This window comes from Panthera uncia, assembly GCF_023721935.1.
Source record: "Panthera uncia isolate 11264 chromosome A3 unlocalized genomic scaffold, Puncia_PCG_1.0 HiC_scaffold_11, whole genome shotgun sequence".
In the NCBI taxonomy this organism is placed as follows: domain Eukaryota; kingdom Metazoa; phylum Chordata; class Mammalia; order Carnivora; family Felidae; genus Panthera; species Panthera uncia.
In genome coordinates, this window is record NW_026057578.1 from 58,265,778 (window position 1) to 58,291,042 (window position 25,265).

A 25,265-nucleotide genomic window follows, 5' to 3' on the forward strand; every position below is an offset into this window, starting at 1 on the left:
AGAACAAACAATACGTTTCTATGTAAAATTTGTATGGAACCAGAAAAGACCCTGAATAGCTAAAGCAATCCTGGAAAAGAAAAAACTGGAGGCATCACAATTCTAGATTTTAAGCTATATGATAAAGCTGTAGTCATCAAGACCATATGGTATTGGCACAAAAACAGCTCAATAGAACAGAATAGAAAACCCAAAAATGGACCCACAGCTATATGGTCAAGTAATCGTTGACAAAGCAGGAAAGAATATCTAATGGAAAAAAGACAGTCTCTTCAACAAATGGTGCTGGGAAAACTGGACAGCAACATGCAGAAGGATGAAACTGGACCACTTTCTTACACCATACACAAAAATGAGCTCAAAATGGATGAAAGACCTAAATGTGAGATAGGAAACCATCAAAATCCTAGAGAACATAGGCAGCAACCTCTTTGACCTTGGCTGGAGCAACTTACTGGACACATCGCCAAAGGCAAAGGAAACAAAAACAAACATGAACTATTGGGACCTCATTAAGATAAAAAAAACTTCTGCACAATGAAGGAAACAATAAACAAAACTAAAAGGAAGCCTACAGATTGGGAAAAGATATTTGCAAATGACACATCTGGTAATGGGTTAGTATCCAAAATCAAAGTCAACACTCAAAAAACAAATAACCCAGTTAAGAAATGGGCAGAAGACATGAATAGGAACTTTCCCAAAGAAGGCATCCAGATGGCTAACAGACACATGAAAAGATGCTCAACATCACTCATCATGAGGCAAATACAAATCAAAACCACAATGAGGTATCACCTCACACTGGTCAGAATGGCTAAAATTAACAACACAAGAAACAATAGGTGTTGGTGAGGATGCAGAGAAAGGGGAACCCTCTTGTACTGCTGGTAGGAATGCACACTGGTGCAGCCACTCTGGAGAACAGTATGGGGGTTCCTCAAAAAACTAAAAATAGACCTACCCTGCGATCCAGCAATTGCACTATTAGGTATTTACCCAAAGGATACAAAAATACAGATTCAGAGGAATATATGCACCCCAGTGTTTATAGCAGCATTATCAACAATAGCCAAACTATGAAGAGAGCCCAAAGGTCCATCAGCTGATGAATGTATAAAGAAGATGTGGTATACATGATAAACACACACATACACACACAATGGAATTGTATCCATACATACAGTTGTATACATACAATGGAATATTACTCAGCCATCAAAAAGATTGAAATCTTGCCATTTGCAACAACATGCATGGAGCTAGAATGTATTTTGCTAAGTGAAATAAATCAATCAGAGAATGACAAATACCATATTATTGCACTCACATGTGGAATTTAAGAAACAAAACAGACCATGTGGTAAGGTAGAGGAAGAGAAGAGAGGGGAACAAACCACAAGAGACTCTGAGAGAACAAACCGAGGGTTTATGGAGGTAGGTGGGTGGGAGATAATCTAGATGGGTGATGGGTATTAATGAGGGCACCTATGAGCACTGAGCGTTGTATATAAGTGATGAACGACTAAATTTACTCCTGAAACCAATATTGCACTGTATATTAACTAAAATTTAAATTTTAAAAGTATTCATAAAAATTTGTGGATTTTATTATACATAAATTATATGTCCCTAAAACTGGTGGCAAGAATGTATAAGCAAGTATAAGTCTATAGCTGAAGAGAATGAGGAACATTTATGAGATTAGAAAGCTCAGAAAATGTTTGGAATGCAGGTTAATGGATGAAAGAGCAGAGGATGTAATAGTTCAATGGGAGCCAAGTTCACATCATAAAATAAACTCCAGGAAGGATTCGATTTAAGCTCTTAGGAAAGGAGTAAGAGAGAAGGTTTGCTTGATGGTGCCAGTTCACTCTGCCATGCAGATCAGTTGTGGAGAAAGAAAAGTCCTGGTGCCTCACCCCGACTTCCTGCAAAGAATTGCACAGACTGCCTGGGGAAAATTGTGGCTGCCAATGCATGTGACAGGTCCTTCCCCCACCCCCCCCCCAAGTAAGCCCCTCTAAATCCTGGTACATGGGGCTCCCAGCATAAGGCCTGGCTTCCCTGTCACACACCCGAAAATAAAATCTCTCAAATAGATCTCTTTTATGTAGACAAAGGACCCAGAAAAGCTTCCATTCAGCAGTGAAGACTATGGAGGACGAGGGTCTGACTCAACATAAGAGAAAAACAGTTGGAAACAGTACATCTTTCTTAAATATGAACAAAGAACCAGAGAGTAACAAGAAAAAATAAATAAGAAAAAGACTAAAGATAATATGTGAACTGATAAATTACAGTATTTACAATGATTTGAGAAAATTCTGCAATTACCAAAAAAAATGCTGGTGGAAAATTCTGATCCATATTACACTTTGTTTATTTCTGTTGTAGTATTTTGTAGGCTATGCTTTGTGTTATAGATATTTCTGCTCATGTCTGTCTTACCTCACAAGTCTATATGCTCCATGAAGACAGGAACATGGTTGTGATCTGTGATTACTGAGTGTATTTAAAGTTGGTAGATAGCCAGTTCTCAGCATGTACCTTGGAACTGCCTTGGGCTCAAATTCCTAGTCTGGTGACCCCTGTTGGCTGATTGTGGATTGTGTTTATGAGACATTTGGGTTTGCTTGGTTTCCAAGGTAGAAGAGCTAGAGGCCAACCTTGATGGGTTTTTGTTTATTCTAGCTAATTTAAAAATTAAATAGTTCTAATGGTTTTTTTCAGTCTCCTTGTATACAAGAATATAATCACACCATTTTTTAAAATGTATATCTTGTTTTTTGATGAATCCAGGGGCATCATGTGAAAGCTCAGGCTCTTTCTGGATTGGGAAGAAGTAAGGAAGTGTTGAAGGAGTTTCTCTACTGCCTTGCTTTAAATCCTGAGTGTAACTCTGTGAAGAAAGAAGCACAGAAGGTATGATTTTCTTTAAATGACTTTCTTCTTTAAGTCTCATTTATATAGCCCTTGTGTCCATGCTAGTGACTCCTGTCACATAAACAAGAAATATAATTCTGAATATTCATAACAATATGATTAAAAACACACAGGAATAATGATGAGTTTCATGCACTTGGTAACTTTCATCCAGGGATAAAGCACAGTGAGATGGCTTTCGTATAGCTCTGTTCTGCTGAAATAATGGCACGTGCTAGTGAGGGAGGATTCATGTGTGAGACTGGAGAAGCAAAGTGAGTTTCCTTAGAGTGGTAATTTCAAACATTATAGTTTGTATAGGAGCCCTATAAAAGACATTGTGATAATACGCAAAATATACCAGTCTAGCTGCATAGGTTGACTTGAAAGTTTTAGCAAAGCTTCACCAGAACAATGCAGAAATATCTTCTCTCTTATTCAGGTCTTTAGCCCAGTCTTCTTAGAAGTCACTGAGTCACACTTACTGTAAAAGAACCTGTACAATAGTTACAGTCTTAGCAGGTGCAGTGACCAGCAGTTCTTGTTTTTATGTCAGTGTTTCCCTATTTTAACGCTATTGCTGACTTCTACCACACATTTACCTTGTAATTTCCACTTTCCAGTCTAGTTTTATTTTTGGCAGCAAGGAATAATGAATCTATTCTTCCTTCTCCATTTTAAAGCACCTTAGATATTTGAGATGGACTGTTATCTTTGTCTCAAGTCTTTCTTGGGCCTGAACATCCTTACAGGGTAGTAAGGTTTCCTCCTTTGGATACATTTAGTGTACCCCAGCATCCAAATCTGACAACTATAGGGGTCACCTTTCACCTTCCCTTGTGTTCATTTCATGAGGCATGTTTGTTTTTAGCCTAATACCATCACACCATTGGCTCATAGTTAGACAAAACACCTACATCTTTTTTGTTTGTTTTCAGTGAGAACCTTGTAGCAATATTTTTTTTATCCTTTTATCATGCAGTCTGTTGGTCTTCGCTAATGCTGTCAAATCATCACTTACTGGTTTTGGCCGTTGTTTCAACTTGTCAAAATAACATTGAATCTTAACATTGGCTTTTCTAACTATCACTGCCTGCTTTGTTCCACCTGCACATTTCACAAGAATGTTAAAATGCGTCTCAACTGCTTTTTACAACAGCATCATAGGAAATTCAGCTTGAGCTCAAAATTAAGCAGATGTATAAAGGTCCCAGGACCAGAATCTAGATCTTGTGGTGCTTCTTGTCAGTCTGGTGCTATTTCAGATATGATGTTTTTCCCTGTAGCATTCTGTGAGTGGTAGATGTCTTCTGTCTCACACAGCCCCAAAACAGTGCCTGGTGGTGCCCGTGAAACATGGTATCCTCCCAGGCAGCCTTCTGCTGCTCTAGTGAAGCCCCTCAGAGCCAGTGCTGAGGACATTGATATCCATGCTGAGTGCTGTTTCTTCTTGATACAGCAGTTATGGGTGTGGTGCACTGACCTGTGACATGAAGAACCATGGAGGACTCTTTATTAGGTTTCAGTCACTGCTTTGTACTTCTCTTAAGCCCTTGGATTTCAGCTGAGTCCATGAGGATTGGCAGGACCATCGAGTGATTGGCAGTTACTTCCCCCTACCACCAAAGGCTGGTCTGTGGCTCTTGAACTAGAATTATGGCCCTTCACCTTGTCTTCCTTTTATAGTTCTTTACTAGGTGGCTCTTCCAGTTCTCTTGTAAGTTGAGCAGTCCTCTAGAAATGTCTCAGTCCTGTGGGTGATCACGACTTGGATTTAATTTAGGATCCCTGCAACCTCTAGACCCCACTTTTCTCTCTTAACCATGAGACTTTAGGGGTGATTTTCTGTAGCAGATGTGTAAGGGCCAGACAGAAATAGTGATGCTCATATTTTGTAGTTGGTTAGACTAAAGTGGAAAGGTACTGCTAGCCAAAATGCTTAAAGCATCGATTATGGTTTCAGAAACTTGAGTTTTAAAACATTGGCAATTGGAGTATGGTAACTATTCTTTTCAATGTCTTGGATCATTTTGCCCCGTAGTTTCCTTTGGATCTTTAAGGCATACTATGTATTTTTCAAAAGTGTTTTAAAACATATTTTTTTCTTCTTGGAAATTTTATAGGTAATGTGTGAGGTGTTGTTCCCAGCTTCAGAAAATGTGCATCAAAATTTAACACCTTCCATCCAAAGCAGAATATTGAACAGCAGGTTGAAGGCTCAGTGTGCCAGTGATATAAACACCCAGCCTCTGGAAGAAGGTGACAATGCAGGGAGTTCTAAGGTACAAAGTGCATGTGTTTGTCAATATTATCTTGATTAAACTTTATGTAATTCCTTAATTTTCAACATTTACAAGTTATTCAGACTGTGGTGTTATATTAGTTGGAAGTACTTCTCAAGACAGGTTCTAGCTCCTCAACCTGAGAGTTGAACCTTTTAAAGGAAATTGATGGAAGTAATGAAAATGATGCAAAGAAACATGTAGAAAGAAAGATTTAGGACAGCACACATTGGGAACCCCAAGCATCAGGAGACCTGAACTTATTTTGGCTTGGAGAAAAGAAAGCAGAGGGATGATTTGAATATATGAAGACTGATATTCAGTTGATCTGTCTCAAGGAGAATTATTCTGTATTTTACTACAGGAAGTGCAAAGCTCATCTTAGAAGTTAATAGATGAAACCAGTCATGAATGAAGAGTACAATCCTGTTTTTTTCCAAAGATGTCTAAGGAAGGCTACTGCATGAATACAATTTTCTCTTATTTTGTGATTTCTTTAATATTTCGGATTCTTTTTTCCTACTTAACCAGAATCCATCTGAGAAATCCGATGTGTTCAGAAATACAAATTCTTCGGTTTTGTATTTTATACTGGGTCTGCACTTTGAGGAGGATAAAGAAGTGTTAGAAAGTATCCTTCCAGGAGCACCCAGCACCAGTTTAAAGAGACAATTTCCAAATGATATGGAGGATGTGCATGACCTGAATGCTCCTGGGAAAATTCCCAAAAAAGGTCAGTAAACTGTTTTATCATGGAGTTGTGTGACTCCAGAGTGATAGAATGTTAGCTAATATTCAATGTATTTTTTATTTTTTTAAATTTTTCTTAATCTTTATTTATTTTTGAGAGAGAGAGAGACAGAGACAGAGACAGAGTGCAAGTGGGGGAGGAACAGAGAGAGAGGGAGACACAGAATCCAAAGCAGCCTCCAGGCTCCGAGCTGTTAGCATAGAGCCTGACATGGGGCTCGGACTCACGAACCGTGAGATCATGACACGAGCCAATGTCGGACACTTAACTGACTGAGCCACCCAGGCACCCCCAATGTTTTCTTTTTTTTAATTTTTACACAGATAGTTTAAAATTAATAATTAAAGGAATATGTCAGCTTTAAGATTATAGAACAATTTAAACGGTTAATCCCACAAGGATTTCATAGTCAAAATGAGGGAAAATTTAGTTATAACTTTACCTTTTATTCAGGTCCACTGTCCAGATAAATTATTGCTGTATATTTTTAATCAGGTTAGGAACTATTCCTTCCTAGCATGATTTGTTACATTAATGTAACACTTTTAGCCAGAGGAAATACAATTATTGCATGCTGGTATCCATATAAGCAGTGTTAATTTTAGCATTTTAAACTTTTTCAGAGGCAGATTCCTCACCTCAAAGGAATATGACCTCTAATGTAGGAGAAGGTCCAGAGCTCTCCATAGATGTAACGGACTTTGAGTGTGCCCTTTGCATGAGGTAGGATGACATAGAATCTGTACAACTCTTTGAAATATCCATCCTTCCTGAATTTGATATCATAAACATAATAGGCTTTTCATTATCAGATAAATTATATATACCTTAGCAATAAATGATTTATTTTCTAAAAATTTGATAAGGAAGCTATAAATGGAAATAGATACAATTGATTTCTACAACAGTAGGGAAATTGTCTTAAGGAATTCTTAGAAAATAAATAGATTATTTGAAAATCTCTTCTGGACAATTTTTGGCTAAAAACTCAGATATATTTTCCAGGTTGCTCTTTGAGCCTGTGACTACACCATGTGGACATACATTTTGCCTAAAATGCCTTGAGCGCTGCCTTGACCATGCCCCGCATTGTCCGTTGTGCAAAGAAAAACTTTCAGAAGTAAGTATTTCTTCTGAAACAAGAATACTGTTCGGCCCCTCTTCTTACCCCTCAGCAGGTGCTCATTTCTTGGGTTGGCTTTGTTTTGACTACCCATTTATTAAAGAAAGTTGGATTTCTCCAATCAGAGATAGGTCTTTTTCCTATTGGATTTCTCAAAAGATACACAGAGGAAGTTTAGATACAGAACCCATTAAACTTCAGGGAAATTTTCAGGCATGAGTATTGAAAACAGGTAACATAATTGGAGCTCTTACTATGCGTTAATTATAAATAATTGAGATAACATTGCTGAATCCTTACCCTATGTTAATCATAAAGGGTTGAGGTAATATAATGGCATACTTAATATGTGCCAAGGATTCGGTCCTTTACTTCATCTCAAGGTGAAGTCATATTATAGTACTTAGTTTTTCTTAGGATCGAAGACTTGATCATTTTTGATACTGGGAAATCCCTTTGGTGCCCTGTCAGTTGCATCTTTTGTCTGAAATCAAAGCCAGTAATACATAAGTTTCCATGAAGGGAAGCTGCTTAGTTATGTCTAACTCAAAAATAAACTGTTTAAATCCATACCATAGGTATGGTAAATACAATAAACAACACTTAAAAGCTTTTAAAAGCTTTCTGATCAACTTTTCACATCATGACTCTGTCAACTATGTGGGCTCTGGTACTTTTGGTGCCACTAACCTTCCACGAAGCAAGTTATTTAACTTCTGGGAGGGCAGTTACCTGTAAAATGATACTACAAATATTTGCCTTAATTACTTCTAGAGATCAAACTCACTAAATGCATTTTAAATACAATCAAGTGTCTTTTTAAAAAAACAAATATACAGTAAAATTTATTTTTGAATTTGATATGGTACAGGAGATATCATACCTACATGAGTTTTTAAATAATTGTGACTTAGTTTACTGCCAAAACTATAATTGAGACCTTTCTAGAGCATTATCTGTACATAGTTTCTTTTAATTGCATACATCCTGAATCTTTCTAAGTTACTCAGGGAGAGCCTGAATAATCATGAATATCATTCATTGTACCATGCACCATGTGTCCTGCTGGTGGATGCTTTTTGAGTCTTTGTAGCAGTTTCCTTCAGCTGTTCCTGTGCAGGTCTACTCCACAGTATTTGCTCTCTCTTCTTGCTAACAGTGGGTAGCATCTGGCCCACTGCCTTGTTGTACCCATGCTTGTCTGGACCGGTGGACCTGGAGGCAGCTTTCTTATTCTCAGAGAGTAAGATGCATGTCTTTATGACCACTGTTTGTAACACAGACCCTTCATTCATGTCTGCGTTCAGTGCTATTTGGTTAGGGGGCTGTGTGATGAACCAGTGCATTGAGGTTGGCACTATAATATAAGCTCCTTAGGGACAGAGATGCCTTCTGTCTTGTTTTCACTCTACTTCCAGAGACGAGAACATGTACTAAAGGTTCAGCAAGTCCATGTTGAATCAATGATTAAATGAGTGAATGAGTGAATGGCTAAGTGCAAGTTCTGTGTAGATTGCCGGTGTTCCAGAAATTAGAATATAATAAAACAAACTAAAATAATAATAACTTGATCTTTCTTCAATGCAGAAATACTTTCATGAGGTTAGACTTTTTCACATGCGTTATTATAAACACGAATTGTCAATTATCTGTGTATGTGCCGAAGTCTTGGTTGACATAAAGCCAAGTGAAGCAAATTTTATTGTATTACTCTTCAATAAAATGATACCCTAAAAGAACAGTATGAAATACTGATGTCATTAATAATACTAGTTGTGAACTAAGTGAAACTTGTTTCTGCTAGTTACTCCGTTACTGAGGGTCTCAAACACAGTTGTTGTTTCCCAAAGTTGAACTTCTAGTTCTTAGTGGGTTATAGCAACACATGTAGCTTGCTTCATATACTTTGTTTCATGTAGCTTGCAGCCCAGAAATGCAGCAAGTTAACAAAGAAACAATAGGACATTGAAACCTACTGGCGCTGGGGTCCTAGCTGTGCCACTGTCACTCTACACTAGCCCCTTAACCTTTCTGAGACCCATCTTCTGTATTAGTGCATTGTAGATGGTGCCTGTGGGACAGTGCTGTTTTAAGGCCTAACTTAACTTATATGAAGCATCTTCAGCTGGTACCTGATATGTATTCAAATGTTATTGAAAAATAACTGTTATTTGCAAATTCATATGTCTAAGATAAAAGCAGTGCACGCACAGACACAGAATGATAGATCTTCAGCTACGTATAACTCTTTCACCCACTGATCCTAGCACATTTTAATTCAGTTTCCACCTATTTTCCTTCCTATCCAGCTGTAATTCCTTGGTCTGTCAGTTCCTTGCCCAATCCAAATAAAGTCAACTCTGCTTCTTTCATATGTCCGTATAAATAACAAAGCAGAGCTAGAGAAAAGCCACAAAATTGGTAAGATTGGTTTCAGTTTAAATTCACAATCTTAAATCTTAGACTGAAAACATTAGTACTCATCCTTACTATGCTTCTCTAGTAGCTTCAATTTTCTACTTTCCCGGATGAGTATTTCCTGTTTCTCTTCTTTGACAACATATCTACTCACTTCCTCTCCCCTCCCTGACATTATGATACGTGATTGAGAATACAGAAGCCAACTCACTAATCCTTCCTCTGGGTGAACACCTTCTCCTGCCCTTTTCTCAGAGGGGAGGAACTGCCTTGCCCCTCTCCATATCCCAGACTGGCTGACCTCCAAGCTGTCTATCCCCATCCTTTTGTCTTCCCAAAGACTGCACCCCTCTACCTTGTTGTCAACCTTTCCTACTGGGAAAAGAGTGCTTTGTCCTTTGGAATTAATTGCCATCTGATATTAATATTGCCTTTTGTTACAGTTGTTGGCAAGCAGAAATTTTAATATAACTAGTCTGGCCGAAGAATTAATATTTCGATATTTGTCAGATGAACTCTCTGATAGAAAGAGAATTTATGATGAAGAAATGACAGAATTGTCAAAGTAAGTCCTCATGTTGTATATACTTGGTCTTGAGTTCAGATTAAAGAAGGAAATCCTTGTTAACTTAATAGCTTTATCTCAGGTGTTTGTTTTTTTTTTCCTCCTTGGCAGAGAAATTAGAAATCCCACAAATAGAAAAAAATTAATTACAGAGACTTATAGAATTTAATTGGGATTATAAGAACTACTTCAAAGGTGTGGCTTCATAAAAAGTATGTAGTTGCTTTTTGTATCTGAATAAGTGGTACTGAATTTTTCAGAATTGAAAGGTATAGTATATAGAAACAAAAGGGAGAGCAGGATTACCACTCAAAATAGGCTTGACAGTTGTTTTTATCTTTTAAAGTGAGCAGAGTTCTGTGTTGTAGCAACTTTTAACTATTGAGGTCTTAAAATTCTGCTATTTTTTATTTAGAACTCACTACTTTTGACTACTATGTAGTTGATGCTTTCATCAGAACTTTTTTCTCTTTTTCTTATTTGTTTTTATTGAGGTGTAATTGGCACATAACATTACATTAATTTCAGGTATGTAACATAATGCTTTGATATTTATGTATATTGCAAAATGATCACCACAGTAAGGCTTAATGTCTATCGCTATACATAGTTAATTTTTTTTTCTTGTGGTGAGCACTTTTAAGATCGATTTTCTTAGCAACTTTCAAATATACAATGCAGTGTTATTAACTTTAGTCACAATGCTTGGCATTACATCCCCAGGACTTACTTATTATACAACTGGAAACTTGTATCTTTGACCCTTTCACCCATTGCCCGCCCCCCCCCCCCCCCATTCCAGCCTCTGGCAACCACCAATCTTTTGTCTGTATCTATGAACTTGGTGTTGTTTGTTTGTTTGTTTGTTTTTAAGATTCCACATGTATGTGAGGTCTTGTGGTATTCATTTTTCTCTGATTTCTGTTTTTCTGTTTAAAATGTTTACTTATTTATTTTGAAAGAGAGAAAGAGGAAGAGAGAGAACCCCAAGCAGGCTCTTTGCTGTCAGCGTAGAGCCTGACATGGGGCTTGATCTCACAAACGATGAGATCGTGACCTGAGCTGAAATCAAGAGTTGGACACTTATTTCACTTATGATGGTGCCCTCAAGGTCATCAGAATTTTTTTATAGGAGTCATAAGCTATAACTTTTCTAAGAAAACGAATACAATTCAGTATGTTCTAGCTCATCAAATTAAGTAAGAAAGGCTTGGCAGGAAGCCTGGTGAGTTGAAAACTTTCTCATGTGGTGGGCTTTCTTTTCCCACTAAAGATTGAGGAAGGGAGTGCCTGGGTGGCTCAGTTAAGCATCCGGCTTCAGTTCAGGTCATGATCTCATGGTTCGTGTGTTTGAGCCCCGCTTTGGATTCCGTGCTGACAGCTCAGAGGCTGGAGCTTGCTGCAGATTCTGTGTCTCCCTCTCTCTCTGCCCCTCTCCCACTCATGTTCTCGTTCTCTCTCTTTCTCCCCCTCCCTCCTTCTCTCTCTCTCCTTCCCTCTCTCTCAAAAATAAATAAACATTAAGAAAATTTTTACAAATAGAATAAAGACAGAAGCAGGCTTCAGGGTTTTATTTTATAAATGAGAGAATTGAGGTTAGCTAGCTTTTGCTATTTTACAGTGACTAATACTCCCTTCTGTTTCTGACAGCTCCCACTTCTAAGTTAACATTTTTACTCACCCCACAGTCTGACCAGAGATGTCCCCATCTTTGTGTGTGCCATGGCCTTCCCCACCGTCCCATGTCCACTGCATGTGTTTGAGCCCCGCTATCGGCTTATGATAAGAAGATGCATGGAAACCGGCACCAAACGGTTTGGCATGTGTTTATCTGCTGAACACGCAGGGTAAGAATTGCCAACGTTCAGAGGGTCCTGAATAAATGCATAACCTGTTATTTTTCTTGAAGAACAATTTAAGGTGATGTTGAAAAATTCTGGTGGCTTCCATTACATAACAAAGTATAAATCCAAGGCCATCCATGATGTGATCCCAGCTTTCCTTCTAGCCTCATCTCCTACTTCTTTCTTTCAGACATAATATTTGCTAGTCCATTACCATATTATTTGCTTTTCTGTAAATATACTTCATATCCATACTTCCATGCTTCTGCGTATAAGTCTTTTGTAGTTCATCATCATACAAGCAAATCCAGTCTAACTTTTTAAGATCCAGAAATTTGCTATGTAGGAGCACCTGGGTGGTTTAGTCGGTTGAGTGTCCAACTCTTGATCTCAGCTTAGGTCTTGACCTCAGGGTTGTGAGTTCAAGCCCTGCATTGAGCTCTACATGGGCATGAAGGCTACTTATAGGCAGGTAGTTAGGAGATAGATACATACATACATACGTACATATATGCATACATACATGCATATGTACATACATCTTCCGTGAAACCTCCACCTATACAGCCAGACAAATTTCAGTCTTATAAAAACCCACAGCTCTTAGTTTTGACCTCTCCTCATTTTACATCATTTGTGTAAGGAAGGTGTTCCAAATCGACAGGCAGCTCCTTTCCATGGGCTGCTCTGAGGACTCTGGGAAGGAGACTCCCAACAGATGGGAAGGAATCCCATCTGTTGGCTTCCTTATCCCCTAGGACTTTGTCATTACTGCATGGTCATGATGAGGTCTCTACATGTAAGTTCTAGCTGGTAGAAGAGGCACAGGTGCTCTGAAAGGATTTGAAGAAAAGGGGTGCTCATCACTATTGTTCATACCTACTGCAAAGGAGGCTGGGAAATGTAGCCCATCCATGTGCCCAGGAAGAAAAGGAGAGTGGATACATAGGACCATCCACTAGCTTCCATAATATATACCTAGGAACAGATCTTTTTAAAGATATGTGTAGCACCTTTATGGAAAAAATTTTACAGCTTTATTGAAAAATATTCAAGAAGGCCTAAATAAACAGAAGTACCATATCCATGGATGGATGCATAGATTCAATGTCATAGTAGAAATGTCAGTTTTACTCAAATTAGTCTCTAAATCTAAAGTAGTTTCAGTCAACATTCCAAGAGAACTTTTTCATGGACTTGTTCAAGCTGACTTTAGAATTATTATGGAAAATCAAAAGACCAAGACCATGATAGTTTTGAGGAAATCAGCTGCGCAAGATGGGAGAACCCTCCCATCTAAATCCTAGTGAGTAGACCATTACAGTATATGGAGATAAGAAACAGATCATTCATATTTGACCCATATTTAGATATAATTATGTGAGAAAAGCAAGCCGCTCATTTTTAAAAGGTGCTCAGAAAATTAGTGGGCAGTCCAAATGTGGAAAATAATCTCTTCTCTGCCTTGCACTGTACACACAAAGTAAACACATGTTATTTACATTCTCAATGTGAAAAATAACATATAAAATCTTTAAGAGAAAATGTTGGAGACTATAATTAGGAAAAGACCTTTTTTTACACAAGATGCTAAGAGCACGTAACATAAAGGAAGAGATGAATAAATTTGAATATGTTAAAATTTGATTCATCAAAATCAGCAAAAGCAAAGTGATAAAACATCCAGAAGTTCTGCTTCCACTGAGGATATAGAACACTAAGAAGTGAATTACTCCATATAAAGTATAGGACATAAGTCTCTTGAACCTTGCTCTGGTGAGCACAAGTTGCTCAGGGGAAGTGAGGAAAGGTAAGTCTATCCAGGGAGAGAGTAAACAAAAGTGTGGCTCATCTGTGGCAGAGCCTAAGAGAAGGAGACCTGCAGGTGTGTAGGAGGAATTCAGCTGGATTTTTGGGACCAAGTTCTAATGGCCTCGCGTGGACAAGCACGAGAGTCCAGAAAACCCTGGGAGTTTCAGGTGCAAGGGGAGTTTGCATCCACTCACAAATTCTTGTCCACATACAAGACAGGATGGCTCATTGGAGAGACAGGTTCTGCAGCTGAGATGAGCTTTGGAAGAGCTGGTATTGGAAGACATTTGTCTGCTGATAGTTGGGGCAGCAAGTCCTCTCTTGAAAGGGATCTTCAGGGCACCTCCGTCCATGCCACAGCTATGGATAAGATAGCCCTGTTAGATAAGCAAGAAGAGATTGTTTTATTAGAGATTCAAGTAGAGGTGTCCAACCTTACAGTCATGTGACTTGGGAACCATCACTCATTGTTAGTTTGAAGGCATGTAGTGAAGTTGTTCATTCACTTTAGAATTGGGTAGCCTTGGGTTCAGATCTCGGGTCTGAATCTTACTGTGGCCTTATAGAAGTTGTTTGATTTTTCTAAGCCTTTTCTAAGCCTTTCTGTTTTTGTGCTTGAATGAGCACATATTATAAACTGCTCCTAATAGTGCATGACACATAGTAGGCACAATCGGTATCCTCAGGATACAGATGATAGTTCAAAAGGGTGAGAGTGGGTAAGGTCACACAGGAGAGCTTTGGAGCGAAGATGCCATTGTGGGTGGCCCTGGTGTTTAAGGGACATGTGGAGGAGCCAAGCTGTGAAGGGGTGCACTGGTCGGGGAGGGCAACTGAGAGCAGCAGTGGGTGTTAGGTCAGTGACAGATCAGTAGAGGATATAAGTAGCAGATGGGGTCATGCCAGAGTCATTTGTGACTTCCACTGGGGTTTCAGTGGAACAGAAGCCTGATGGGGAGGTAGGAGATGGAAGGCAGTGACTGTAGATGACTTCCCATAGCCGTTTGTTGGGGACGATAGAGTTGGCCAGCATCAGTGGAAATGAGAGAGGAGGGAGCAGAATCTGTGAGTAGCGTGGGGGCCCAGGCATACTTTGTGCTCTCTGTACCCCCTGCTGGTGCCCTGGCCAAGGGGACTGAGGATCATGTCTCTCTCCACCTCTTAGGTCCTTCCAAAGCACTAGCTTGTTTCAATTACTGAGGCACAAGGGCCCTTTCCCCTCCAGCTCTCCCTCAGTGGCCTTGCACACCAGTGTGTTTTGCATTTAACAGAAGGAATCATCTGCAGGTATCTCTTAGAGAAAACAAGCTTGCTGGTCCCATGCAGAGACACCATTTGTTTTGTTTGGACCTCCTGCGTTTTTAAAATCACGTTTTTTTCTCCCGCCTGTCCTGTCAGAATTTCAGAGTACGGCTGCATGCTGGAGATTAAGGATGTCAGAACATTTCCTGATGGGAGTTCAGTTGTGGATGCCATTGGAATTAGTCGGTTCAGAGTTCTAAGCCATCGTCACAGAGATGGCTATAACACAGCCGACATTGAATATCTCGAAGATGAAAAGGTGAGGTTTATTTTCCTGGCGTGTGTTTAGAGGGCCATCAAGTCAATACTGTAGACTTGTCCAGGCCATGCAGTCTTGGTTGCAACTCCTCAGCTATGCTCTTATAGCCCAGAAGCAGCCATAGACAATATGTAAATGAGTTGGCATGACTGGTTTCCAATAAAATGCTGCTTACATATGTAATGAACAGGATTTAATTTGTGCGTAGTAGTTCATCCCTGTTCTAGATACTGGTATTAGTTCAGAATGAGATATAAAAAGTAGCATTTAAAAATACCTTCTAAAGCTAAATATAAAAGGTTTGGCTCTCTTACCCCTTAAGAATTATTTATATGCCTAATAGAAATAACAGAACCCATGTTTTGACAAATTAACAAAATGTTTTGAAGGGATTCTCAAAAGATGTGTACAAAGATGTCTCTAGAAGTCTTACTCATTAATGGCCACAAACAAGAAATAGTGCAGATACTCATCAACAGGGGAATGGATAAACAAATTGTAGTACATTTATACAATGGAATACTACTTGGCAATAAAAAGGAAGGAGCTAATGATACACAAAACTATGTGAAAGAATCTCCTAGATCTCTCAATGAACACATCTCTCAACATCCTGCTAAGCCGGGGAAGCCAGATGCACAACCACATGCGCTGTGTGGCTCTATTTATATGCTTCCAAGACCAGGCATCACCTGTCTCTGGTTTTGGAAGGCAGAGACAGGCTGGGGTGAGGGTTTGTAACTGGCCAGAGGAGGGTGTAAGGCCATTGTGGGCCATGGAAATGTTCTCTGTCCTGTTTAGGATGGTGATTCCACTGGTGTGTGTGGCTGGCAAAACTCTGAGCCAGCCAGTGAGATCTGTGCATTTTCTGTATGTAAATTATCCTGCAACAAAAACATTACAACTGTTTAGAAGGAGGAAATCCTTGGAATTACTGTATCCTCTTTTGAATTCTGTCCTTCACATTTAGAACCACACCATGGTTCTCACCGTGGCGAGTGAGAGTCTTTAGCTGTCTGACATCACACTGGAAGTTGCTTTGGGGACGGTGCTGTACATTTGTGACGCCCATCAGTAGACCCACACCCACACTGCCAGCACTGCCCCCTTTCCAGCTGCTGTTTCTGGTCATGCTAGGCACAGAGCTACACAGCTCAGAGGAGCCAAGGGTAGCAAGTCAACCCCAGCATCTCAGGAGCAGGGAGTGGGTTTAAAGGATGGGACTGAATGTGATTGTTCTCTGCTGCCTGGGTAACAAATCTGATGGAAGAGTTTACTGACGGTTGTGGATGGCAGTTTTTAGTGGTGTTTGTATTTATTTCAAAACAAGAGCTTACCTAACTACAAATAAAATAATTTTGGTGTTTTTTTTTTTTAAAGAAAACCCTCTACTACATAGGAATATTTGATTTGTATAAATCAAATTGAGAATGGTTGCATGCATTATAATCTAATTCCTCAGTTTACCCTAGTTTTCAGAGACCCTTGAATTTTATAACCAGAAAGGACCTGAATGGTTTATTCCCATTTTGTAGATGAGAAAACTCTACCCTCTGGAGGCTGTGTGACTGGCTCATGAGAATCAGCAGTGAAGCCAGAACAAACCTGGGTCCCTCGGTCCCCCGCCCAAGCTTTTCCCACTCAGGTGTTCCTCAATAGGGGTGGGATATACTTAAAATAGTGACTTGGCTGTGAGATAGGCACCCAGCAGTAATGCATGATAAATCTAAGGTATCAGGGCTTACTGCTGCTTAAGGCTAATACAGTGATACAGGGTAGCTGTCATGTTTTCTGGAATATAGTTTGGTGATATGGAATATAATTTTTTAAATGTCTCACTCTTTGACTTGGCAATTCTTCTTCTAGGAAACTATCCTGAGGGAATGACAGCCCCTTCTATCACCACCACTGACAAAAAACAAACCACTTTTGCATAAATATTTATATTACTGTGTAATATTAAAGTCTATTTTATCTTAATGGTGGAGTAAGTTATAGTGTATCTCTACATGTAGCCATTGAAAATGATTCATAGTAATATGGCATATATGTTCATGTTGTTAAGAGAAAAATCAGGATGTTATGGATAGACAGGATAGGTAGATCTTCACTGTATACAAAAATACAAATTTCTATGTTGAGCATATATCATGTTTATAAAACACTGATGAATTATCTGAATACTAAATGTCCCAGCTCCACTTACCAAATACGGCAGATGATCACTATATTTCGTGTGCTAATAATGAATTGCTAAAATGGTCATCCCTCTTTCCTTGATCAGGTGGAAGGAACAGAGTATGAAGAACTTACCAGTCTTCATGATTCAGTATATCAGCAGTCAGTTTCCTGGTTTACTTCACTTCAGGATCACATGAAAGAACAAATCTTAAGCCATTTTGGGTTGATGCCAGACAGGGAGTCTGAGCCTCAGGTATATTCTCCTTATTTCTTTTAGAATGCTATTATTTCCTGCTGTATGTTAAGACACATTATTCTGAAGGAAAATTTGCCCGTGCTGTGCTGTGTACTCCATTGTGATCACTTATGAACGGGTTCATTTGTCAACAGCCCAAAGAATCACCTAATGTAGTAGCATGTGCCTTTTGGAGCAAAACAACCAATGCTTTTTGATTAACAATGTGTGAAGGTCATTTATTTTCTATCGAAAATCAGTTTTTTCTGACTGGCTGTTGGCTTTGGTACTTTTACTTCTCTCACCCACTGTTTAAATCAGCTGTTTCAATCTTATGACTTAGAGAGTAATAATTTGTGTGTATTGGCATGAACAGTCCATATTTTGCACATACTGTTGCCTTGTGCCTAATCAACAGATGTTGAATAAATGCAGAGAAAATCTAACTCCTGTTAAATTAGGAGTCTTCCTTGCCCTCTATATCCAGTCAGGCTTTCTCTGTGTTCCGCCAGCGTGCTTTCAGTGAACTTGGCTCTGCAAGCAGGGCGTGGCTTCGGGCTGTGAAGCGCTTCTAAGTGTACATGAATCCTTTCTTCCTCCTCCGGGTGACAGAGCCAGGCAGGGATGGCTTAGGCCTATGACAGAGTATAAAGTTCCTTCTGTACAAACTCACCTGTCTTGTGGAGAAAGCAGCATCCGGGACCAGCTCTCAGCAGGTTTGGGGAAAGATGAAATGTACTCTGTATTTTTCCCATCCACTGTTACACTCTTTTTCTATCTCTGGCCGACTTCTGTCTTTTACCCCCACCTGAGTTATGTCTTTTCCAAACTCAAGACCATCCTTTAAGCCAAAAACTGCCTCAGTGTTACTCCTAATCTTCCAATAGAAGCTTCCACATCCTAAGCTAAAGTGACTTCAGAGTCTACCCTCTCTAGTTCCCAGTTGGATTCTGTATTCCTTTAGGGGTAGGATTGGAGGAGAATCCAAGATGGGAAGCCAGGCGGCCTAGATATCTTGGTTCTTAGTGCAAGGAATACTGAGAACAACTTTATGACTAGCTTTTGCTTAGATCTCAGTCCAGAAGTGTGTTGGGTTATGTGAAATATAAGCTATCAGGTAGCAGAATAATTCTTATATATTTAATTCATGATGACTCCAATCTATATATAATTAACAATAATTCATATATAGATGTTTTGTATACATGTGCATATTTATCACACAGATATTGTTAAAAGATTTATAATACTCAGACTTGTACACCTACTTTTAGCCTTCCTAATATTGAGCTTTCTATAGTATATTTAAAACTTAAAAAATAATAACACAGAACATTGGAAAGTAGAGGTGAAACTTATGGTCCCCTCTTCTGACTGGTATATACGCATAACAAGAGCTTTGAGAGAACAGAAGCAATTAATTCATGGAATTTCCCTATAAAAGATGCTTCTCTTTGCAGGCTTTACGTTTTGTGAATTCTTCCACATTTAAATTTGTAACAGAAAAGTAAACTTTGTATCTCAAGGGTTGAATGGATGGAAAGTAGCTCTAAAATAGAAGGTGGCATTTAATCCTTGCCCCCGCCTTGTTGGTGAAACAAAGAGAAGAGACTTGCATTTTAGGTGCTGATTTTCTTTCCCTTTCATGTCCCTTGCAGAGTAACCCTAGTGGTCCTGCGTGGTCCTGGTGGATCCTGGCAGTGCTGCCTCTGGAGCGCAAGGCTCAGCTGGCTATTCTTGGCATGATCTCACTGAAAGAACGTCTGCTCGCCATTCGGCGGATATTAGTCATCATTACGCGTAAGATGAATAGTCGACAGGAGCTGGTTAATAGCAGGGAGAGAAATAATTGATTTTTTTTCTCTCTGTCAAGGTTTCTGGAAGCCCTTGTACTTTTATGAGGAGCGCTAGACGTGGACAAGTAGCATCCCATTCATCGTGCTTTGTAAAATGCTTGTTGAGGGTTACAAAACGGAACACTTAGCAAACATTGACTCCTGCTCAAATGTTAAAAGTTGGTGCCTGGCGGAACCTGACGGTACAAGGTTAGCCTGAAGTTTGCATGGAGCCCACAGTTGGAAACCAACCTAAGAAAATCTCCTTGAAGCAGATGCTTTAATGTGCAGTTCACTGACAGCAGGGAACACCACAGATGGTTGGCAAGTGGTTTAGGTTTTGTGAGAAAGAAGGACTCCCTCCCTGGTAAAGTATCTCACTACACCAGATGGGAACAGCATGCTTTGGTGGCTAGAGAGTAAGAGGGAAACCACATTTTTATCTGGAAGCAGATTTCTCAGAGCACAGGCTAACTGAAAATGCGCTTCGGCTTTGTGTGTCGCTGTGAAGTTGTGTGTGAAATTGAGGGATCGAACTGTTGTCCAGTACAGGAGCCAAAATTAGTCCTCACCCAAGAAGTAGTAGCTACCAGATAGAACTATGTTGTGTGTCCCGTAGTAGTTCAGATATCGTACATTGCATGTTGTAATCAGATGAACATCAGAATACACGAAGGTGTACCTTGGATATAGAAAAATCTGACAACAGTATAGTTGATTTGAGGATATATATTTATATGCACTCAATAAAGAGTGAGCAAAAGTTCACTAAAACTGTATGTGTATTGGAATGTCAAACATGCAACCAAACTAGTACAAAAACCCCCTTGAAAGCATAAGCCTGTCTCATTAATTTGGTGAACACTAAACATTTAGGAAACAGTCCTCTTCCTACCAGTATTTGCATTGGAAATTACGCCCATCAGTAAATCTGAGTTCACCATCCATCCACTCATATATGAGGACATTAACGTCTGCTCTGGAATGGGACTCTATCTCTTCCAGGAAAATATATCAGGACAGTGTGCAAGAAGGGGGGGGGGTGCATATGGGGTGTAAATATTCAGCAATCTAAAAATTGTTTTCCATCCTCAACCTAAAAATTGTCTCTGTGTCTTTCGAAAAGAAGTTTTAAAAGTGATCAGACCCAGTGTTACCTATTACAGAACAATACATTACAACTTCGACCTCTAATGCATATTGGTAGTATTAATTGGAATAACCGTGTGAACTAAGATACTGGATCATTAGCACTGGCCTAACCAGCTGGTGCACTGAGTTGGCTTCTTGGGCTGTGCCATGGATGCTCTTAACTAAAAGATGATGAGAACCAGACCGGAGAATAAATCACAGCTTTAAGTTTTGCTTTTTTCATTCAAGGTGTATCATATTTGAGGTTTTTTGTTTGTTTGTTTGTTTGTTTTTTGGTTTTTTTCCAGGTAATTTATTTTTTTTTTCAATAAATGAAATTTATTGTCAAATTGGTTTCCATACAACACCCAGTGCTCATCCCAAAAGCTGCCCTCCTCAATACCCATCACCCACCCTCCCCTCCCTCCCACCCCCCATCAACCCTCAGTTTGTTCTCAGTTTTTAAGAGTCTCTTTGAGTTTTAACAGAATATTTCATAATGTCAGAAGTTGGTTGTTTATCAATCCATCAAACATTTTATTAGAAACTTTATAATTGTATTTTTTTTAATTGTATGGGTTTTCAATAGCTACTGCTCGGTTTCATTATGGGAGTGAGAAAATCCTCTTCTTGTATAACTTAGTCATAAAGAGAAAATGTGAAAGTATTTCCAATCAGATGTTTCTGGTACCTCACTTATTGCAAATCTCATATCTCATCTTGAATATGGTTTAAAGGCGATTTGGCCATGTGATTTCTAAAATATTTTATTGATTCATGTGTTAATGATAGTATTCAACATTCTTAGGCATTGTATCCTAATCTGATCATCTAAAAGAAAGCAAAACTGTATCTAGTATGCCAGAGGACCTTTCTTAGAAATGGCTCCTAAAAATGGGTATGCATTGACCATTTTCTTTTTTTTTGGAGAATCTTTCCTACGTTAAAATCATATCATTGCTGTTTCCATTTGGGAGTGTGTAAAATAGCCACAGTGTGATCCTAGTTTCTGCAGGAGCCTTCCTGAATTTAAGTCTCTGTGCTCAGAGTACCAGGGCTTTTCCTGTCCCCATCACATGCTGTGGCTTTCTCACCCTTACGCCTGAAATGTCATAACTGGCACAGATCTCTGATCGGAATCATTAATTATCGCTTCCTGATTCTGTCTGCCTCTTTCTGAATTGTCACCTTGTTCCTAGTGCTCTTATGTAAAAGACTATTCAAACAAGTAATGATGTAGATAGAACAGCCAAAGTTTTGGTTGTTTTTGTCTTTTGACACCCAAGGGAATGGACTGCGACTGCTTCATGCTGTGTCCAGTATCTCACCTCTCTGCCCAGAGCAGAGCAGGAGTAGATGGGTATTTCCTGAGCACTTAAATGACAGGAAGTCGGATCAAGGAAAGAATATTTCAAGTCATATTATGAAGGAAGCTTCCTTTCAAAAACTTAAAGAAGGACACCTAAATTCTGGTTTGTTACAAATTTAGCTAACGCAGAATAGCTTTGCCCCTGCCCCTGCCCTCTTTGCTGTCATGGAGATGTCGTTTCTAATATTTCTCAGAAAATAAGCTCTTATTCAGAGTCAGAACATTCAAGTTTAATTTTACTGAAAATGTTCCAACACTAATGGTCTAGTTAGTTCTGCATCAGAATAAAAGCAGAATCTACTTAGAGTAATAATAACAGTGTGGGGGAGTAATTTTTCTTCTTTAAATATAGTAATTGAAGTACATTCTATACACTTTGTTAGGTATTTTTCCATTTCACTCTCCTAAGTGGCTTGACTCATAATTCCATCCCTGCATCCCTATGTCTCTGAAATACAACTGATATCCTGACAGGCAGTATTCTGAAAGCTTCGATTTTTAGGGTACCACATTCCCTATGTGTCCTCATCTTCAGAATTGAAAGTTAGAATACTTTTTAAAGTTCCAAATTAAAAAATTTTAAATTTTAAGGTCTATCCATGGAACCACAATAAGTATTAGCTGATTCATGTGCCAGATTTTGGAGTGCTATCCCATTTTTACAACCACAACAAAGTCTTTCTCTTAAGCATCACCCTCCTTGACCTCCCAAACCAAAAAGCACCAAGACTGTTTAGTAAGTTGTATTTCAACTATTAACATACATTAAGCCTTACCACAGGACTTTTAAATCATCAAGGAACAAAATAGATGGTAGAGTTACCATAAACTATGACATTATCATTTTGTCATAAAATTATTTGAAAATTGGCAGTTGGTACAATCAAAATACTCCATTGCCTGACCTAGCTGTATCACATAGAAGTCATTATGCTTTTTAAGTTGCTTTTTAAAAGTACTCATCTATTTCTTCTTTTCTCCTTTTGTGTTTTCTCCCACTACTTAAATTACTTTGGTAGATACCACTCTGTAAAATTTAGATGCTTTTAACGTGGATGGAACTGGAGAGTGTGGTGCTAAGTGAAATAAGCCATACAGAGAAAGACAGATACCATATGTTTTCACTCTTATGTGGATCCTGAGAAACTTAACAGAAACCCATGGGGGAGGGGAAGGAAAAGAAAAAGAGGTTAGAGTGGGAGAGAGCCAAAGCATAAGAGACTCTTAAAAACTGAGAACAAACTGAGGATTCATGGGGGGTGGGAAGGAGGGGAGGGGAGGTGATGGGCATTGAAGAGGGCATCTTCAATGAAGATATGAAGAAGAAAGAGCCATTAGGAGGGAAAATAAATGTGGGTGATTTTTGTTTGTTCAACAGGCATGGGGTTTTATTTTTTTCTAAATACCCTTATGAAACAGGGTAGAGAGGCACCCATCTCCCATTTTCAACCGGGATAGCAGCGGCAGCTTGAAGAAACTCTTCCTCTGTAGCTCTACCCCTGCTAAAAGACCCTGTTATGATTCTATGTTTCATCAAAACCCAAAACCCGGGAGGCTAGATCTGGATGAGTAGGGTGAGCTGTATCAACCACACATGGGAAAAATTGAACCCTTAATGTTTCCCAGTATCACCTTGTCCCTACTGGCACCGCTTCATTCTGAGCCATTGACTTCTGACTTGTAGGAGAAGGTCTTTCCGCCTTTGCAACTCCTCACCTTAACTTCACCTTAATTTTGGCTTCTTGACTGATAAAAAAATTACCAATATCTGCTGAATCCTGTCAAGTAGCTTTTAGTAGTAGGTCTGCTTTTAGGTGAATATTAGCATATTGACTATTAGAATATTGAAGTAGCATAAACTATTGAGGAAATTAGAGTGCTGCTACCCCCAGGTGGACCATTTGGGGGACACTAGTTCTGACTTGTGTCCAAGTCTTAATTTCTAAAGGTGACTGGGTGACAATGCAGAGAGGTCCGTGCCATTGTAAGGCAAGGTTGTTGTTACTCATAGTTCCACTAGAAATGAGAGGCATGAACTTAAGGCCACACAGGGAAGCACCAGAGCTAGAAGGCAGAAGCAGGAGTGAAGACAAAGCGTGGGGAGGGCCTTTATTGTGTTTCTGTGGGAAACACCAGACAGGTCAGGGGAAACAGCTTAGGATTGTCTAGTTTGGATGATCATGATTGGCTCTGGGTTATAAGAGTGGGATCTACTTGTCTGGTATTGAGTCCTGGGTGATTAAGGCCAGGACTCTTTTCTCCTAGACTGTAAGAGCCAGACAAAGGAGGTGGCTCAGAATATGGGCTCTGGGTTGTTTAGTTCTCATATGAAAGGCATGCTTCCTTGTGGACCCTTTGCTGTCTCTGACTGGCCAGCCCAGGAGGGTCAATCTCCCCAGCCAGTGAGGCCCTGGAGATGTCAAACGCATGATTTTTAAACGCATGATTAGTACAATTGGTCCTCCAATATTCTGACATCATATTAAGGAAACTTCAGGGTGATGACAATGGAGACATTAAAGAGTAAGGTGTAAGTTACCTTAAACACATAGAAAGCATTTTATTGTGAGAGTAAAAAGAAGCATAAGGAGTCCTTGAGGCCAGTCTATAACTAAGGTTCCCACTTATAGGCCTTAGTCAGATCATAGATATGGAACTCTGGGGGGTCTTCAACACTATCTTGGTGGAATTGTAAAGTATATACGAAGTATGAGTGTGATAATGTCTCAATGTATTTCTCGAGTTAAGATGGCAGGCCCAGCAGTTACGCTATTGGAGGGTATGATAACTTAGTAAATACATTAACGATTAAGCAGTTATGTGTGTGTAACCAAGGAAAAGGAGTGTTACAATTAGAGACACAGGGCAGGAGAGGTGGCGGAAAGCTGGAGAGGGCAGTAGAAGGCGGCAGTGGAGAGTGAGTAGTCCTCTCCCAGACACTGGAGGGGTTGGCAGAGACAAGGCAGGCTCTTCCTGGGGAAAGTAATAATCACCATTAATTTTTGGAATAGTGTACAGATAGTAAACTCCATCAGATTTCACTTTAGGCAGGGGAGTGTAGGGGTGTGTGTTTTGGCAGAGAGCAAGGAATATACCAGAGTAATGCACTAAATAGGCAGCAAGCTCAGAAACATAATAGAATCCCTGATATTGAAGGAAGAGAAGTAAAAATGTCCTGGGTTTACTTTGTGACTTAGCAAAGGTAGTCTGTGGGCATAAGTTCTAGTGTCCAG

The 25,265-nt window shown here is 39.4% G+C and overlaps 1 protein-coding gene across 1 annotated transcript in view; it reads left to right on the forward strand.

Annotated features, from left to right (window-relative positions):
• The window catches only part of LONRF2 (LON peptidase N-terminal domain and ring finger 2), a 44,406-nt gene extending 24,677 nt beyond the window's left edge, over positions 1-19,729 (forward strand). The window contains exons 3-12 of the mRNA XM_049650185.1: positions 2,803-2,925; positions 5,049-5,207; positions 5,739-5,940; positions 6,582-6,681; positions 6,964-7,078; positions 9,943-10,064; positions 11,753-11,911; positions 15,119-15,281; positions 17,566-17,715; positions 19,356-19,729. Of these exons, the coding sequence (XP_049506142.1) occupies positions 2,803-2,925; positions 5,049-5,207; positions 5,739-5,940; positions 6,582-6,681; positions 6,964-7,078; positions 9,943-10,064; positions 11,753-11,911; positions 15,119-15,281; positions 17,566-17,715; positions 19,356-19,550 (1,488 nt within the window). The 3' untranslated portion in view covers positions 19,551-19,729. The remainder of the gene's footprint in view (positions 1-2,802; positions 2,926-5,048; positions 5,208-5,738; positions 5,941-6,581; positions 6,682-6,963; positions 7,079-9,942; positions 10,065-11,752; positions 11,912-15,118; positions 15,282-17,565; positions 17,716-19,355) is intronic.
• Positions 19,730-25,265: the final 5,536 nt, after the last annotated feature.